The sequence below is a fragment of the Cherax quadricarinatus genome, chromosome 5 (genome assembly GCF_038502225.1).
Source record: "Cherax quadricarinatus isolate ZL_2023a chromosome 5, ASM3850222v1, whole genome shotgun sequence".
Classification (NCBI taxonomy): domain Eukaryota; kingdom Metazoa; phylum Arthropoda; class Malacostraca; order Decapoda; family Parastacidae; genus Cherax; species Cherax quadricarinatus.
The window spans coordinates 57,903,276-57,921,965 of NC_091296.1; the positions used below are offsets into that span (position 1 = coordinate 57,903,276).

General features: G+C 49.7%; 1 protein-coding gene across 1 annotated transcript in view; it reads right to left on the reverse strand.

Annotated features, from left to right (window-relative positions):
- Nmdar2 (NMDA receptor 2) overlaps window positions 1–18,690 on the reverse strand; it is a 408,938-nt gene that overhangs the window by 9,864 nt on the left and 380,384 nt on the right. The window contains exons 17-19 of the mRNA XM_070102705.1: window positions 17,874–18,055; window positions 15,515–15,750; window positions 6,842–7,032 (exon numbers count right to left, since the gene is read on the reverse strand). Coding sequence (XP_069958806.1) covers window positions 6,842–7,032; window positions 15,515–15,750; window positions 17,874–18,055 — 609 coding nt within the window. The remainder of the gene's footprint in view (window positions 1–6,841; window positions 7,033–15,514; window positions 15,751–17,873; window positions 18,056–18,690) is intronic.

Consider the following 18,690-nt stretch of genomic DNA (forward strand, 5'->3'; position numbering starts at 1 on the left):
GGGTCTGGGGTGACTACTACCCACCGCATGGGTCTGGGGTGACTACTACCCACCGCATGGGTCTGGGGTGACTACTGCCCACACCATGGGTCTGGGGTGACTACTACCCACCGCATGGGTCTGGGGTGACTACTGCCCACACCATGGGTCTGGGGTGACTACTGCCCACACCATGGGTCTGGGGTGACTACTACCCACACCATGGGTCTGGGGTGACTACTACCCACCGCATGGGTCTGGGGTGACTACTGCCCACACCATGGGTCTGGGGTGACTACTACCCACCGCATGGGTCTGGGGTGACTACTGCCCACACCATGGGTCTGGGGTGACTACTACCCACCGCATGGGTCTGGGGTGACTACTGCCCACACCATGGGTCTGGGGTGACTACTACCCACACCATGGGTCTGGGGTGACTACTACCCACACCATAGGTCTAGGGTGACTACTACCCACACCATGTGTCTGGGGTGACTACTACCCACAACATGGGTCTGGGGTGACTACTACCCACCGCATGGGTCTGGGGTGACTACTACCCACCGCATGGGTCTGGGGTGACTACTGCCCACACCATGGGTCTGGGGTGACTACTACCCACACCATGGGTCTGGGGTGACTACTACCCACACCATGGGTCTGGGGTGACTACTACCCACACCATGGGTCTGGGGTGACTACTACCCACACCATGGGTCTAGGGTGACTACTACCCACAGCATGGGTCTGGGGTGACTACTACCCACAGCATGGGTCTGGGGTGACTACTACCCACAGCATGGGTCTGGGGTGAATACTACCCACACCATGGGTCTAGGGTGACTACTACCCACACCATGGGTCTGGGGTGACTACTACCCACAGCATGGGTCTGGGGTGACTACTACCCACAGCATGGGTCTGGGGTGACTACTACCCACACCATGGGTCTAGGGTGACTACTACCCACACCATGGGTCTGGGGTGACTACTACCCACAGCATGGGTCTGGGGTGACTACTACCCACAGCATGGGTCTGGGGTGACTACTACCCACACCATGGGTCTGGGGTGACTACTACCCACACCATCGGTCTAGGGTGACTACCACACACACCATGGGTCTAGGGTGACTACCACACACACCATGGGTCTAGGGTGACTACTGCGCACGCCAAGGGTCTGGGGTGACTACTACCCACACCAAGGGTCTGGGGTGACTACTACCCACACCATGGGTCTAGGGTGACAAACCGCACACACCATGGGTCTAAGGTGACTACCACACACACCATGGGTCTAGGGTGACTACCACACACACCATGGGTCTAGGGTGACAAACCGCACACACCATGGGTCTAAGGTGACTACCACACACACCATGGGTCTAGGGTGACTACCACACACACCATGGGTCTAGGGTGACTACCACACACACCATGGGTCTAGGGTGACTACCACACACACCATGGGTCTAGTGTGACTACCACACACACCATGGGTCTAGGGTGACTACCACACACACCATGGGTCTAGGGTGACTACCACACACACCATGGGTCTAGGGTGACTACCACACACACTATGGGTCTAGGGTGACTACCACACACACCATGGGTCTAGGGTGACTACCACACACTCCATGGGTCTAGGGTGACTACCGCACACACCATGCGTCTAGGGTGACTACCACACACACACACCATGGGTCTAGGGCGACTACCACACACACCATGGGTCTAGGGTGACTACCACACACACCATGGGTCTAGGGTGACTACCACACACACCATGCGTCTAGGGTGACTACAACACACACAATGGGTCTGGGGTGACTACCACACACACCATGGGTCTAGGGTGACTACCACACACCATGGGTCTAGGGTGACTACTGCCCATACCAAGGGTCTGGGGTGACTACTGCCCACACCTTGGTCTAGGGTGACTACTGCCCACACCATGGGTCTAGGGTGACTACCACACACACCATGGGTCTACGGTGACTACCACACACACCATGGGTCTGGGGTGACTACCACACACACCATGGGTCTGGGGTGACTACCGCACACACCATGGGTCTGGGGTGACTACCACACACACCATGGGTCTGGGCCAACTACTACCCGCACCATGGGTCTAGGGTGACTACTACCCACACCATGGGTCTAGGGTGACAACTGCCCACACCAAGGGTCTGGGGTGACTACTACCCACACGATGGGTCTAGGGTGACTACCACACACACAATGGGTCTAGGGTGACTACCCACACCAAGGTTCTGGGGTGACTACTACCCACACCAAGGGTCTGGGGTGACTACTACCCACACCATGGGTCTGGGGTGACTACTACCCACACCAAGGGTCTGGGGTGACTACTACCCACACCATGGGTCTGGGGTGACTACTACCCACACCATGGGTCTAGGGTGACTACTGCCCACACCATGGGTCTGGGGTGACTACTACCCACACCATGGGTCTGGGGATGGCTACTACCCACACCATGGGTCTGGGGTGACTACTACCCACACCATGGGTTCAGTGTGACTACTGCCCACACCATGGGTCTGGGGTGACTACTGCTCACACCATGAGTCTGGGGTGACTACTACCCACAGCATGGGTCTGGAGTGAATATTACCCACACCATGGGTCCGGGGTGACTACTACCCACACCAAGGGTCTGGGGTGACTACTACCCACACCAAGGGTCTGGGGTGACTACTACCCACACCATGGGTCTAGGGTGACTACTGCCCACACCAAGGGTCTGGGGTGACTACTACCCACACCAAGGGTCTGGGGTGACTACTGCCCACACCATGGGTCTGGGGTGGGTACTACCCACACCATGGGTCTGGGGTGACTACTACCCACACCATGGGTTCAGGGTGACTACTGCCCACACCATGGGTCTGGGGTGACTACTGCCCACCCCATGAGTCTGGGGTGACTACAACGAACAGCATGGGTCTGGAGTGACTACTACCCACACCATGGGTCTGGGGTGACTACTACCCACACCAAGGGTATGGGGTGACTACTACCCACACCAAGGGTCTGGGGTGACTACTACCCACACCATGGGTCTGGGGTGACTACTACCCACACCATGGGTCTAGGGTAACTACTGCCCACACCATGGGTCTGGGGTGACTACTACCCACACCATGGGTCTGGGGTGACTACTACCCACACCATGGGTCTGGGGTGACTACTACCCACCGCATGGGTCTGGGGTGACTACTACCCACACCAAGGGTCTGGGGTGACTACTACCCACACCATGGGTCTGGGGTGACTACTGCCCACACCATGGGTCTGGGGTGACTACTACCCACACCATGGGTCTAGGGTAACTACTGCCCACACCATGGGTCTGGGGTGACTACTACCCACACCATGGGTCTGGGGTGACTACTACCCACTCCATGGGTCTGGGGTGACTACTACCCACACCATGGGTCTAGGGTGACTACTGCCCACACCAAGGGTCTGGGGTGACTACTACCCACACCATGGGTCTGGGGTGACTACTACCCACACCATGGGTCTGGGGTGACTACTACCCACACCATGGGTCTAGGGTGACTACTGCCCACACCATGGGTCTGGGATGACTACTACCCACACCATGGGTCTAGGGTGACTACTACCCACACCATGGGTCTAGGGTGACTACTGCCCACACCATGGGTCTAGGGTGACTACTACCCACACCATGGGTCTAGGGTGACTACTACCCACACCATGGGTCTAGGGTGACTACTGCCCACAGCAAGGGTCTGGGGTGACTACTACCCACACCATGGGTCTAGGGTGACTACTGCCCACACCATGGGTCTGGGGTGACTACTACCCACACCATGGGTCTAGGGTGACTACTACCCACACCAAGGGTCTGGGGTGACTACCACCCACACCATGGGTCTGGGGTGACTACTACCTACAGTAAGGGTCTGGGGTGACTACTACTTACACCATGGGTCTAGGGTGACTACTGCCCACACAAAGGGTCTGGGGTGACTACTACCCACACCAATGGTCTGGGGTGACTACTACCCACACCATGAGTCTGGGGTGACTACTACCCACACAAAGGGTCTGGGGTGACTACTACCCACACCATGGGTCTGGGGTGACTACTACCCACACCATGGTTCTAGGGTGACTACTACCCAAACCAAGGGTCTGGGGTGACTACTACTCACACCATGGGTCTAGGGTGACTACTGCCCACACCAAGGGTCTGGGGTGACTACTACCCACACCATGGGTCTAGGGTGACTACTGCCCACACCAAGGGTCTGGGGTGACTACTACCCACACCATGGGTCTAGGGTGACTACTACCCACACCAAGGGTCTGGGGTGACTACTACTTACACCATGGGTCTAGGGTGACTACTGCCCACACAAAGGGTCTGGGGTGACTACTACCCACACCAAGGGTCTGGGGTGACTACCACACACACCATGGGTCTGGGGTGACTACTACCCACACCAAGGGTCTGGGGTGACTACTACCCACACCATGAGTCTAGGGTGACTACTACCCACACCAAGGGTCTAGGGTGACTACTACCCACACCAAGGGTCTGGGGTGACTACTACCCACACCATGGGTCTAGGGTGACTACTGCCCACACCAAGGGTCTGGGGTGACTACTACCCACACCATGGGTCTAGGGTGACTACTGCCCACACCATGGGTCTAGGGTGACTACTACCCACACCAAGGGTCTGGGGTGACTACTACCCTCACCATGGGTCTAGGGTGACTACTGCCCACACCATGGGTCTGGGGTGACTACTACCCACACCATGGGTCTAGGGTGACTACTACCCACACCAAGGGTCTGGGGTGACTACTACTTACACCATGGGTCTAGGGTGACTACTGCCCACACAAAGGGTCTGGGGTGACTACTACCCACACCAAGGGTCTGGGGTGACTACCACACACACCATGGGTCTGGGGTGACTACTACCCACACCAAGGGTCTGGGGTTACTACTACCCACACCATGGGTCTAGGGTGACTACTACCCGCACCAAGGGTCTAGGGTGACTACTACCCACACCAAGGGTCTGGGGTGACTACTACCCACACCATGGGTCTAGGGTGACTACTGCCCACACCAAGGGTCTGGGGTGACCACTACCCACACCATGGGTCAAGAGTTATATAATAAAGGTCTCAGACCAAACTTATAAAGCAACCTACGGGAATGTTTATTGTGCAACTCATAATCTCGAAGGAAATGTGTCCATCCTTGATGTTAGAAAAGGCAATACGCAGTGTCCCGTGACAACTCAAAGTGTCCCGTGACAACTCAAAGTGTCCCGTGACAACACAAAGTGTCCCGTGACAACACAAAGTGTCCCGTGACAACACAAAGTGTCCCGTGACAACTCAAAGTGTCCCGTGACAACTCAAAGTGTCCCGTGACAACGCAAAGTGTCCCGTGACAACTCAAAGTGTCCCGTGACAACTCAAAGTGTCCCGTGACAACTCAAAGTGTCCCGTGACAACACAAAGTGTCCCGTGACAACGCAAAGTGTCCCGTGACAACTCAAAGTGTCCCGTGACAACTCAAAGTGTCCCGTGACAACTCAAAGTGTCCCGTGACAACTCAAAGTGTCCCGTGACAACACAAAGTGTCCCGTGACAACTCAAAGTGTCCCGTGACAACTCAAAGTGTCCCGTGACAATTCAAAGTGTCCCGTGACAACGCAAAGTGTCCCGTGACAACTCAAAGTGTCCCGTGACAACGCAAAGTGTCCCGTGACAACTCAAAGTGTCCCGTGACAACACAGAGTGTCCCGTGACAACGCAGTGTCCCGTGACAACATCTGTAATCGAGTCGAAGTGACCCAGATAACATTCCGTCTCCTCGAAGTTGACGATAAATAAAGTGGATGGAAGCGGAGAAGGGACACGAGAGCCATATAAAAAAAGTGGTGAATAGGGGTTTTGTATTTTATTTAGGACAAGGAAAGGAAGAGAAAGTTAGAGAGAGAGAGAGAGAGAGATACAAGAGTATATACATATGAATGTACAACTCTTGAGTGCACAGAATGTATTCCAGATCACGCTTGCAGCCATCGTTAGATTCTCTCTCTCTCTCTCTCTCTCTCTCTCTCTCTCTCTCTCTCTCTCTCGCTGTTCTTGTTAATTAAAGACTGGAGGAGGCAGGTCACACGTTAGTGCACCTCCAGCATATCCTCTCCTATATAACGAGTATGGAAGAAATCACAATAAAACGCATGATTGCAAATATGTAAAAATACCACAGTGAATATATATATATATATATATATATATATATATATATATATATATATATATATATATATATATATATATATATATATATATATATATATATATGTGTGTGTGTGTGTGTGTGTGTGATTTTGAATTATTAACCTAACTGCAGCTTTTCCAGGACTCGATCCTGCGTTCCCCATGCCCAGCTCTGTGTGAACTGACCAAAGTACGCATCACTCTCTTCGTTGGACCACCATCCTTAAACACCAGGTGCCCAGCAGTACTGAGCGTGTTATCCCTGATGTAATGACATTTGTGGTCATGGAGCTGGGTATGGGTCATGGGCATAGTCACAGGGCTGGGCATGGGAACGCAGGATCGAGTCTTGGCCAAGCCGTAGTTCTGTTAATACATACACACGCACACAGTGAGACTCAATCTTTTAATGTATATATATTGTTATGAGGTCGAAGAGGTATTGGGTAGATTTTTTGAATGTAATATTAGCTTGTTCGGCGTAAGTTTGTGGCTATAAGGAGGTGGATGCGGGAGGGAAGTAGAGCAGATGAGGAACTAACTTTTTGGGAGGTCTTAGGCCATGGGTAACCAGCTGCTTCTCCAGGTGGTGTATCCTGAGGCGAGCCATGTCGAGTTCGTGCTTGACCTTCCACAGGTGGGTATCACAGAGTGGGTCCTGGCAGCGGTGGGTCCTTAACACGTCCTGCGCCTCCAACACTGCACCACGGAAACTCAACGACTTGCCCATACTCTGCAAGGCAGACATAAACACCACTCTTGTTTACATGGACAAGCTGGTACAGGGAGGCGACTCCCTCATGTCCATTTCCATGGACAGATATAAAGTATTTGAATTTTTCAATAATAATTTATATAGAGAACAAAAAGGCACAATACCGTGACTTGAACAATACACAACCCGGACATAGGAGAAAGAATCTTACAGGATGTTTCGGTCCAATTTGAATCAATGACTAGACACTAATCTTTCTCTCATGTGCGGGTTATTTGTAGATTTATGTAAATTTTATAACTGAACTGCCAGAAAGGGTATGAAATTATATACATTTCTTTGTGTGTGTATAAAGCGGAAGGAAGAGGTTCTCACGACCAATTTTCTTTCACACAGTCTAACGTTAATAGCCCCGTGAGACCACCACTCCTGGACAACACTGACTGAGGTTACAATGACTGGTGAAACGTGTTAGCCCAAAATTTGCATGTGCAGCAGTGGTATGGTGTCCGCACCTTAAAAAAATGTGAGCGAAGATCAAAGACGGGAAACATAATGACTCCCAGAAGCAGACGAAAGAAAAGGATCTAGGGGTAAACATTACACGTAGCATATCACCGGTCGGTCTCGAGCGTACACATACACACACACACACACACACACCAGCAAGGCTGGACTTAGTATTCACCTTCAGTAGTGCAGATATCGAGGACATCACATATGAAAGACCCCTTGGGGCCAGTGACCATGTGGTTTTAAGCTTTGAATACACAGTAGAGCTACAAGTGGAGGGAGAAGCAGGAAGGCCAGGACGAATGAAGCCAAACTACAAGAAAGGGGACTACACAGGAATGAGGAACTACCTGAACGGGGTTCAGTGGGACAGAGAACTGGCAGGGAAGCCAGTTAATGAGATGATGGAATATGTAGCAACAAAATGCAAGGAGGCTGAGGAGAGGTTTGTACCCAAGGGTAACAGGAGTAATGAAAAAGCCAGGATGAGCCCATGGTTTACCCAAAGGTGCAGGGAGGCAAAAACCAAGTGTGCTAGGGAATGGAAGAAATATAGAAGGCAAAGGACCCAGGAGAATAAGGAGAACAGTCGTAGAGCCAGAAACGAATATGCACAGATAAGAAGGGAGGCCCAAAGACAATATGAAAATGACATAGCAGCGAAAGCCAAATCTGACCCGAAACTGTTGTACAGCCACATCAGGAGGAAAACAACAGTCAAGGACCAGGTAATCAGGCTAAGGAAGGAAGGAGGAGAGACAACAGGAAATGACCGTGAAGTATGTGAAGAACTCAACAAGAGATTCAAAGAAGTGTTCACAGAGGAGACAGAAGGGACTCCAGAAAGACGGAGAGGTGGGGCACACCACCAAGTGCTGGACACAGTGCACACAACCGAGGAAGAAGTGAAGAGGCTTCTGAGTGAGCTAGATACCTCAAAGGCAATGGGGCCAGATAACATCTCCCCATGGGTATTGAGAGAGGGAGCAGAGGCGCTATGTGTACCCCTAACAACAATATTCAATACATCTATCGAAACAGGGAGATTGCCTGAGGCATGGAAGACAGCAAATGTAGTCCCAATCTTTAAAAAAGGAGACAGACATGAAGCATTAAACTACAGACCAGTGTCACTGACATGTATAGTATGCAAAATCATGGAGAAGATTATCAGGAGAAGAGTGGTGGAACACCTAGAAAGGAATGATCTCATCAACAGCAGCCAGCATGGTTTCAGGGACGGGAAATCCTGTGTCACAAACCTACTGGAGTTCTATGACATGGTGACAGCAGTAAGACAAGAGAGAGAGGGGTGGGTGGATTGCATTTTCTTGGACTGCAAGAAGGCGTTTGACACAGTTCCACACAAGAGATTGGTGCAAAAACTGGAGGACCAAGCAGGGATAACAGGGAAGGCACTACAATGGATCAGGGAATACTTGTCAGGAAGACAGCAGCGAGTCATGGTACGTGGCGAGGTGTCAGAGTGGGCACCTGTGACCAGCGGGGTCCCGCAGGGGTCAGTCCTAGGACCAGTGCTGTTTCTGGTATTTGTGAACGACATGACGGAAGGAATAGACTCTGAGGTGTCCCTGTTTGCAGATGACGTGAAGTTGATGAGAAGAATACATTCGATCGAAGACCAGGCAGAACTACAAAGGGATCTGGACAGGCTGCAGACCTGGTCCAGCAATTGGCTCCTGGAGTTCAATCCCACCAAGTGCAAAGTCATGAAGATTGGGGAAGGGCAAAGAAGGCCGCAGACGGAGTACAGTCTAGGGGGTCAGAGACTACAAACCTCACTCAAGGAAAAAGATCTTGGGGTGAGTATAACACCAGGCACATCTCCTGAAGCGCACATCAACCAAATAACTGCTGCAGCATATGGGCGCCTAGCAAACCTCAGAACAGCATTCCGACATCTTAATAAGGAATCGTTCAGGACCCTGTACACCGTATACGTTAGGCCCATATTGGAGTATGCGGCACCAGTTTGGAACCCACACCTAGCCAAGCACGTAAAGAAACTAGAGAAAGTGCAAAGGTTTGCAACAAGACTAGTCCCAGAGCTAAGAGGTATGTCCTACGAGGAGAGGTTAAGGGAAATCAACCTGACGACACTGGAGGACAGGAGAGATAGGGGGGACATGATAGCGACATACAAAATACTGAGAGGAATTGACAAGGTGGACAAAGACAGGATGTTCCAGAGATTGGACACAGTAACAAGGGGACACAGTTGGAAGCTGAAGACACAGATGAATCACAGGGATGTTAGGAAGTATTTCTTCAGCCACAGAGTAGTCAGTAAGTGGAATAGTCTGGGAAGCGATGTAGTGGAGGCAGGATCCATACATAGCTTTAAGCAGAGGTATGATAAAGCTCACGGCTCAGGGAGAGTGACCTAGTAGCGATCAGTGAAGAGGCGGGGCCAGGAGCTCGGACTCGACCCCCGCAACCTCAACTAGGTGAGTATAACTAGGTGAGTACATGAAGAAAGATTAAGGGAAATCGGCCTGACGACACTGAAGGACAGGAGGGTCAGGGGAGACATGATAACGACATATAAAATACTGCGTGGAATAGACAAGGTGGACAAAGACAGGATGTTCCAGGGAGGGGACACAGAAACAAGAGGCCACAATTCGAAGTTGAAGACACAAATGAGTCAGAGAGATAGTAGGAAGTATTTCTTCAGTCATAGAGTTGTAAGGCAGTGGAATAGCCTAGAAAATGACGTAGTGGAGGCAGGAACCATACACAGTTTTAAGACGAGGTTTGATAAAGCTCATGGAGCGGGGAGAGAGAGAGCCCAGTAGCAACCGGTGAAGAGGCGGGGCCAGGAGCTAAGACTCGACCCCTGCAACCACAAATAGGTGAGTACACACACACACACACACACACATACACACACACACACACACACACACACACACACACACACACACACACACACACACACACACACACACACACACACACACACACAGCCCTGCTCTCCCACCCTCAGCAGGTAACTCTGGATTAACACATTTCGCAATCTGTAGTTGAGTTGCATCTAACGATGAGTGGGAGAGGCGGAGGAGGTGGTGGCGAGGCTTCCAGAGTGCCAACACAGAATAGTGCCACTTGAGGCTCGCCAGAGGCAGCCCAACATGCAGGTGAACTTGGTTCATATTCTCCTGAACTTATGAAGATCCCCCTGGCCCCAGGCACCTCCACACACAGGCTAGATAACAACTACTGGAGGAGGAGATGCGGGAGGAGAGAGATACTGGGCGGGGCTGTTGATGGTGTTCATCCCCTCCAGGATGCTACTGAACACCGTGCGGTCATCACAGTAGGTCTGGACCACTCTAGGCACACCGTGCGGTCATCACAGTAGACCTGGACCACTCTAGGCACACCGTGCGGTCATCACAGTAGACCTGGACCACTCTAGATACACCGTGCGGTCATCACAGTAGACTTGGACCACTCTAGGCACACCGTGCGGTCATCACAGTAGACCTGGACCACTCTAGGTACACCGTGCGGTCATCACAGTAAACCTGGACTAGTTGTGCAAGAAAGGTATAAAATACCGACAATATGAAAGTTAAGACACATGTGCAACATCTGGATATCTTTATTGTAGTAGACGTTTCGCCATCCAGTGGCTTTATCAATACAGATTCTAGGACATAATAGGAAGACAGTAGAACTATATACAAAAGATGAGGTAATCAGTCCCTCGGCCTTGGAGTTAGTGTTCACAGCATCGTGGTGGAGGAGAGTCTGGAGCAAAGGCAAGAAGACTGGCGCTTTTTATAGGCGTCAGTGAATGGGACGGGCAGCAGACGAGGGCGGTCACTGGTAGGCGGGATTCCCCAGTGGAAGTAGGTCCTTCCCAAAGAGATGCTGCAACTAACCCATCTCTTTGGGAAGGACCTACTTCCACTGGGGAATCCCGCCTACCAGTGACCGCCCTCGTCTGCTGCCCGTCCCATTCACTGACGCCTATAAAAAGCGCCAGTCTTCTTGCCTTTGCTCCAGACTCTCCTCCACCACGATGCTGTGAACACTAACTCCAAGGCCGAGGGACTGATTACCTCATCTTTTGTATATAGTTCTACTGTCTTCCTATTATGTCCTAGAATCTGTATTGACAAAGCCACTGGATGGCGAAACGTCTACTACAATAAAGATATCCAGATGTTGCACATGTGTCTTAACTTTCATATTGTCGGTATTTTATACCTTTCTTGCACAACTTGTCAGACACTGCAACATCATGGAATCTTGGTCCAGAGGACATCTACAAGACCTTCTTCACGGCTGCTGCAACTAACCCATCTCTTTGGGAAGGACCTACTTCCACTGGGGAATCCCGCCTACCAGTGACCGCCCTCGTCTGCTGCCCGTCCCATTCACTGACGCCTATAAAAAGCGCCAGTCTTCTTGCCTTTGCTCCAGACTCTCCTCCACCACGATGCTGTGAACACTAACTCCAAGGCCGAGGGACTGATTACCTCATCTTTTGTATATAGTTCTACTGTCTTCCTATTATGTCCTAGAATCTGTATTGATAAAGCCACTGGATGGCGAAACGTCTACTACAATAAAGATATCCAGATGTTGCACATGTGTCTTAACTTTCAAACCTGGACTACTCTAGGCACACCGTGCGGTCATCACAGTAGACCTGGACCACTCTAGGCACACCGTGCGGTCATCACAGTAGATCTAGACCACTCTAGGTACACCGTGCGGTCATCACAGTAGACCTGGACCACTCTAGGCACACCGTGCGGTCATCACAGTAGACCTGGACTACTCTAGGCACACCGTGAGGTCATCACAGTAGACCTGGACCACTCTAGGCACACCGTGCGGTCATCACAGTAGACCTGGACCACTCTAGGCACACCGTGCGGTCATCACAGTAGACCTGGACCACTCTAGGCACACCGTGCGGTCATCACAGTAGACCTGGACCACTCTAGGCACACCGTGCGGTCATCACAGTAGACCTGGACCACTCTAGGCACACCGTGCGGTCATCACAGTAGATCTAGACCACTCTAGGTACACCGTGCGGTCATCACAGTAGACCTGGACTACTCTAGGCACACCGTGCGGTCATCACAGTAGATCTAGACCACTCTAGGCACACCGTGCGGTCATCACAATAGACCTGGACCACTCTAGGCACACCGTGCGGTCATCACAGTAGATCTAGACCACTCTAGGCACACCGTGCGGTCATCACAGTAGACCTGGACTACTCTAGGCACACCGTGCGGTCATCACAGTAGACCTGGACTACTCTAGGCACACCGTGCGGTCATCACAGTAGATCTAGACCAGTCTAGGCACACCGTGCGGTCATCACAGTAGATCTAGACCACTCTAGGCATACCGTGCGGTCATCACAGTAGATCTAGACCACTCTAGGCACACCGTGCGGTCATCACAGTAGACCTGGACCACTCTAGGCACACCGTGCGGTCATCACAGTAGACCTGGACCACTCTAGGCACACCGTGCGGTCATCACAGTAGACCTGGACCACTCTAGGCACACCGTGCGGTCATCACATTAGATCTGGACCACTCTAGGCACACCGTGCGGTCATCACAGTAGATCTAGACCACTCTAGGCACACCGTGCGGTCATCACATTAGATCTGGACCACTCTAGGCACACCGTGCGGTCATCACAGTAGATCTAGACCACTCTAGGTACACCGTGCGGTCATCACAGTAGACCTGGACCACTCTAGGCACACCGTGAGGTCATCACAGTAGACCTGGACCACTCTAGGTACACCGTGCGGTCATCACAGTAGACCTGGACCACTCTAGGTACACCGTGCGGTCATCACAGTAGACCTGGACTACTCTAGGTACACCGTGCGGTCATCACAGTAGACCTGGACCACTCTAGGCAGATTGTGCGACAAGGTCTGATAGTGTGGTCTTAACGACCAGGTTTGGGAGCGTGGTCTTAATAACCAGGTTTGGTGTATCTAGAAGATAACACAGTGTTTCCTCCTTCCTGCCGAAGCTGGTTAAAATAAACACAGCTGTTAGTTCCTTGGGAGGCAGAAAACACTAAAAACGGAGTACGGAGAAGCCGAGAAAAAGAATGGGGGAAGTGATGGAGACAAGAAATGGGGAAGATGATGGTAAATGGAAAAGAGAGGAGAGAGTGAGAGAAGGACGAGAAACACTAGCAGCAGCAAGAACAGTAGCAGTAATAGCAGCAGTGATAGTTGTAGTAATGATCACATGTCTCAAGGTGACACAATGGGTTAAAATCTTAGCCAAGGCAGCAGCATCTGATAACACTCTCAGCTCTACCATGGTGCCAGGGCAGCAGCATCTGATAACACTCTCAGCTCTACCATGGTGCCAGGGCAGCAGCATCTGATAACACTCTCAGCTCTACCATGGTGCCAGGGCAGCAGCATCTGATAACATTCTCAGCTCTACCATGGTGCCAGGGCAGCAGCATCTGATAACACTCTCAGCTCTACCATGGTGCCAGGGCAGCAGCATCTGATAACATTCTCAGCTCTACCATGGTGCCAGGGCAGCAGCATCTGATAACATTCTCAGCTCTACCATGGTGCCAGGGCAGCAGCATCTGATAACACTCTCAGCTCTACCATGGTGCCAGGGCAGCAGCATCTGATAACATTCTCAGCTCTACCATGGTACCAGGGCAGCAGCATCTGATAACACTCTCAGCTCTACCATGGTGCCAGGGCAGCAACATCTGATAACACTCTCAGCTCTACCATGGTACCAGGGCAGCAGCATCTGATAACACTCTCAGCTCTACCATGGTGCCAGGGCAGCAGCATCTGATAACACTCTCAGCTCTACCATGGTGCCAGGGCAGCAACATCTGATAACACTCTCAGCTCTACCATGGTACCAGGGCAGCAGCATCTGATAACACTCTCAGCTCTACCATGGTGCCAGCGCAGCAGCATCTGATAACACTCTCAGCTCTACCATGGTGCCAGGGCAGCAGCATCTGATAACACTCTCAGCTCTACCATGGTGCCAGGGCAGCAGCATCTGATAACACTCTCAGCTCTACAGATTAATTTAGCACACCTAGCCAAGTAATCACAAAACCTCATATCGAAGTTGTGTCACCAGATGCGTCCCTGAGGCAGACCACGACGTGTCGAGATGTCTGCGATTACTTAATCTCGTCGGAAGGCATTAGAAGCTAGCTCTTGGGCCCTTGTGACCTGCACTCTAGCCGCTACGAAGAGATACGAGGGACACACAAAAGGCCCCTCCCCAAAAGGGCTCCCTAACCCTGACTATTCCGAAAACCATGGAGACTCAGGTCAGGTTAGCCTAGCGCCCTGATTAACTTTGTCGTGGGTGATTGGGAGTGAGTCCCCCAGGGAGCGTATATCCAGCCAGGGTTGGGGTGCACTCATCCCTTCCCTCTGCCTTCCTCTAGTCTTTCCAAACGTGTCTCTCTTTTATTCACCAGCAATGCCTTTTAAAGTGCCAGTTCTTGCCCAAAATACATTTAAGTGTTCCACTTTCCTAAAACATTTGAAGGTTGCTCCTCCCAGTAAATCAATACGTGTTTTCCGGCCCCAGTCATCAGTGTTAGACATTATTCCTTCACTAGTCATCAATGTTAGACGTCATTCCTTCACCAGTCATCAATGTAAGAAGTTTTTCCTTCACCAGTCATCAATGTTAGACGTCATTCCTTCACCAGTCATCAATGTAAGAAGTTTTTCCTTCACCAGTCATCAATGTTAGACATCATTCATTCACCAGTCATCAATGTAAGACATTATTCCTTCACCAGTCATCAATGTTAGACATCATTCATTCACCAGTCATCAATGTAAGATGTATCACTTCTTCCCACCCATTAATAAAATTCAACATTCCTATACAGTCAATAAAACACAGTACACCATTCTGAGAGAAGCAGGACGAGGAAGAAGAGGAACACTCACCATACTAAGAAGGGAGCAGCAGTTACCCTTCTCAGATCTAGCCATATACTGTCTGATATACTTGAAGTACAGATGTTCCAGACCCAGCAGCAGTAGCGCCAACAGGATGCCACATCCCAGCAGCAGGAAGGTCGACATAAACTGCTCCAGAGCCAGTGGTTTGCTGGAAGACTTGTGTTGCTTGTTGGGTTTACAAGCCCCGGTGAACCAGAAGCGTGCGATTCTCTCCAGGTCACCTACCAGCCAAGGTAATGTTAATCTTGACTGTGATAATAACACAAGAAAACTTATGCACCTGGCCCATAGTAAGCAGGTTCAACTCACAACTAACCACTGCACTCGGCATACAGGACCTTACTAGGTATATTGGCCCATACTAGACAGGTACAATTCACGGTGATACAATGGTAGACTGTACTAACAACATTTAAATAATATGCAAGATGCGAGTTATGACATTTTATTGTGAAGATGTCTTGTGTGTTGATGAAGTCTTTGATACGTAGACAAAACATCATAATAAATGCCATAACCCACATCTAGTGTCTTATTTTCACACAAGTTCCAACTCACAGCCACTTACACACCGTCCATCTTTCATTAACGTTAACCATAAACACCGCCTCAGTACCGCTATCTCAGCAGTTTCTTTACTGTTATCATGATGATTGGCATTAGCAAATTTTGAAAATGATGAACGATGGTGGTAATGAAGATCAATGATGGGTACGTGATAAAATATAATTTATACCATGAAAAAACGAACACTGAAAATATTCTTTATTTATCCTTACATAATGGAGAAGAGAGAAGCGTCAGGTGGCGCAGGAATCACCGTAAGAAAACAACACGCAAATTGCCTTTATTATACCAGCCACTTTTCTTGTTAAAGTGTGAGTTTTACTGAGCTGTTTCTGTTAGTTTAGGGTAAAAATCACGTAACGCGGGCCTTTGGCAAATAAGATACCAGATATATTAAGCAAATTTCCTAAATTTGCTTGTAACATATAAATGAACTGTTCATATAAATCCAGATGTTCTCCTGTTAACCCTTTGAGGCCTAGTTCCTAGGCCTTTTGTATATCCATATGTTCTTGCGCTACCGTCCACAGGATGGATATGGGGTGCACAATAAACTAGCCACTTCAGTGGCAAAATCGAGAAAACAAATCTTTTCATAAGAGGTTCAGTAGAGCCATGACACACTGACGGTGTCGTGGCAACACCTTGTCTAAGAAGTGAAGATCGGGTAGTTGAGGGTAGCAACGACCACTGGCTTTACCCGTGATGGACTCAAGTGGCCAGAGTACATTCCAGTGGGACATGACATTACACTCTCCTTCGCATATGAGAGACTGGTAAGTGTAGGTGGTGATAGGTGGGAGTCGATGTCGTAATGTCAGGTGTCACCATTCATTGTGCAACACATTGTCTGATGTTAAAAAATATTCTAACTTTTTTTGTTGGTTAAAACCGTGTTTCATATAACTTGTTGCAGCCATACAAGGCTGCACTGCAGACATAAAATATAGTCAGAAATTAAAACGACTGAAGAAGCAGTTGAGCAAGGCAAGAGAAATTGTCTTGGCTGCAAGATGGTGTTAAATACCAACGTCAATGTGGATGAGACACACATGCACCATTAGAACATGTATTAATTCAACGTTTCGCTCGCTTTGAGCCTTGCCAATGCAATGCCTGGACTGGCGTGGTTTATCTTCAGCAAACCACGCCAGTGGTGACAAAATTTCAAGCCGACCAGACAAGTCATTCTCCAGCTGTAGCATTGATTCCAACGATTCCAAGCTCTTGTTTTGCTTGCAATTTTACTGCATCACGAAATTCAAAGTTCAGCAAGAATCCTCCTGGCACTAAGATGCATCAGCCATTAAACACTGAAGTCGTTCGTAAAGAGGAAGACTGGAATTTATTTAACGTGATTTAAAGGCAATAGAAATGTGACTATTTTACACATTAATCGTCGAAAATGTAGCATCAACAAGCTTGACTTGTACTCTCCACCAGCGCCGTATTTTGCGGTAGCTTTCTTGAGCGATTGAAGCTACGCCACTGAGGATTCTGGAAAATATCTGAGCCATTCCAGGATTCTGGGTAATATGTTCAATAACTTTGGTCACAGGTTACGTGAACTTGATAATTGCTCCACCACCTGGGTCCCAGCAACGCAATAAACCACCACTGGGGTTCCAGCAACATGCTGAACCACCACTGGGGTTCCAGCAACACACTGAACCACCACTGGGGTTCCAGCAACACGCTGAACCACCACTGGGGTCCCAGCAATAAACCACTGGGGACCCAGCAACACACCACTGGGGGTCACCTCCTCCCTACTCACCGTTTTCTCTGTACTTCATAATCTGCTCGTTAAACATCTCCAGATACTTGGACTTCCTGGCGAAGGCCACGCCGTAACCTGTAAGGGCATACCAGGAACCCACCGTCAGCAGCTTACACTCGTCATCCTGACCTACCAGGTACTCCATCACCGTCGCGTCGTACAGGAAGGCATCCAGCTTCCTGCAGCAGGGAGAGAGACTAGTATCAGACCATCGTCAGCAGACAGATGCTATAAGGTCATAGATTGTTGTAACACACACACACACACACACACACGCACGCACACACACACACACACACACACACACACACACACACACACACACACACACACACACACACACAACAACCACAGGGGAGGTTGAGTCATAGCTCTTGGCTTTTCGTGTTGCAATCAAAATATTTTGTATTGTTCTTTATTATCATTGTACATATATATATATATATATATATATATATATATATATATATATATATATATATATATATATATATATATATATATATATATATATATATATATTAACAAGCCGGCCGTCTCCCACCGAGGCAGGATGGCCCAAAAAGAAAGAAAATCCCTAAAAAGAAAATACTTTCATCATTATTCAACACTTTCACCTCACTCACACATAATCACTGTTTTTGCAGAGGTGCTCAGAACACAACAGTTTAGAAGCATATACGTATAAAGATACACAACATATCCCTCCAAACTGCCAATATCTCAAACCCCTCCTTTAAAGTGCAGGCATTGTACTTCCCATTTCCAGGACTCAAGTCCGGCTATATAAAAATAACCGGTTTCCCTGAATCCC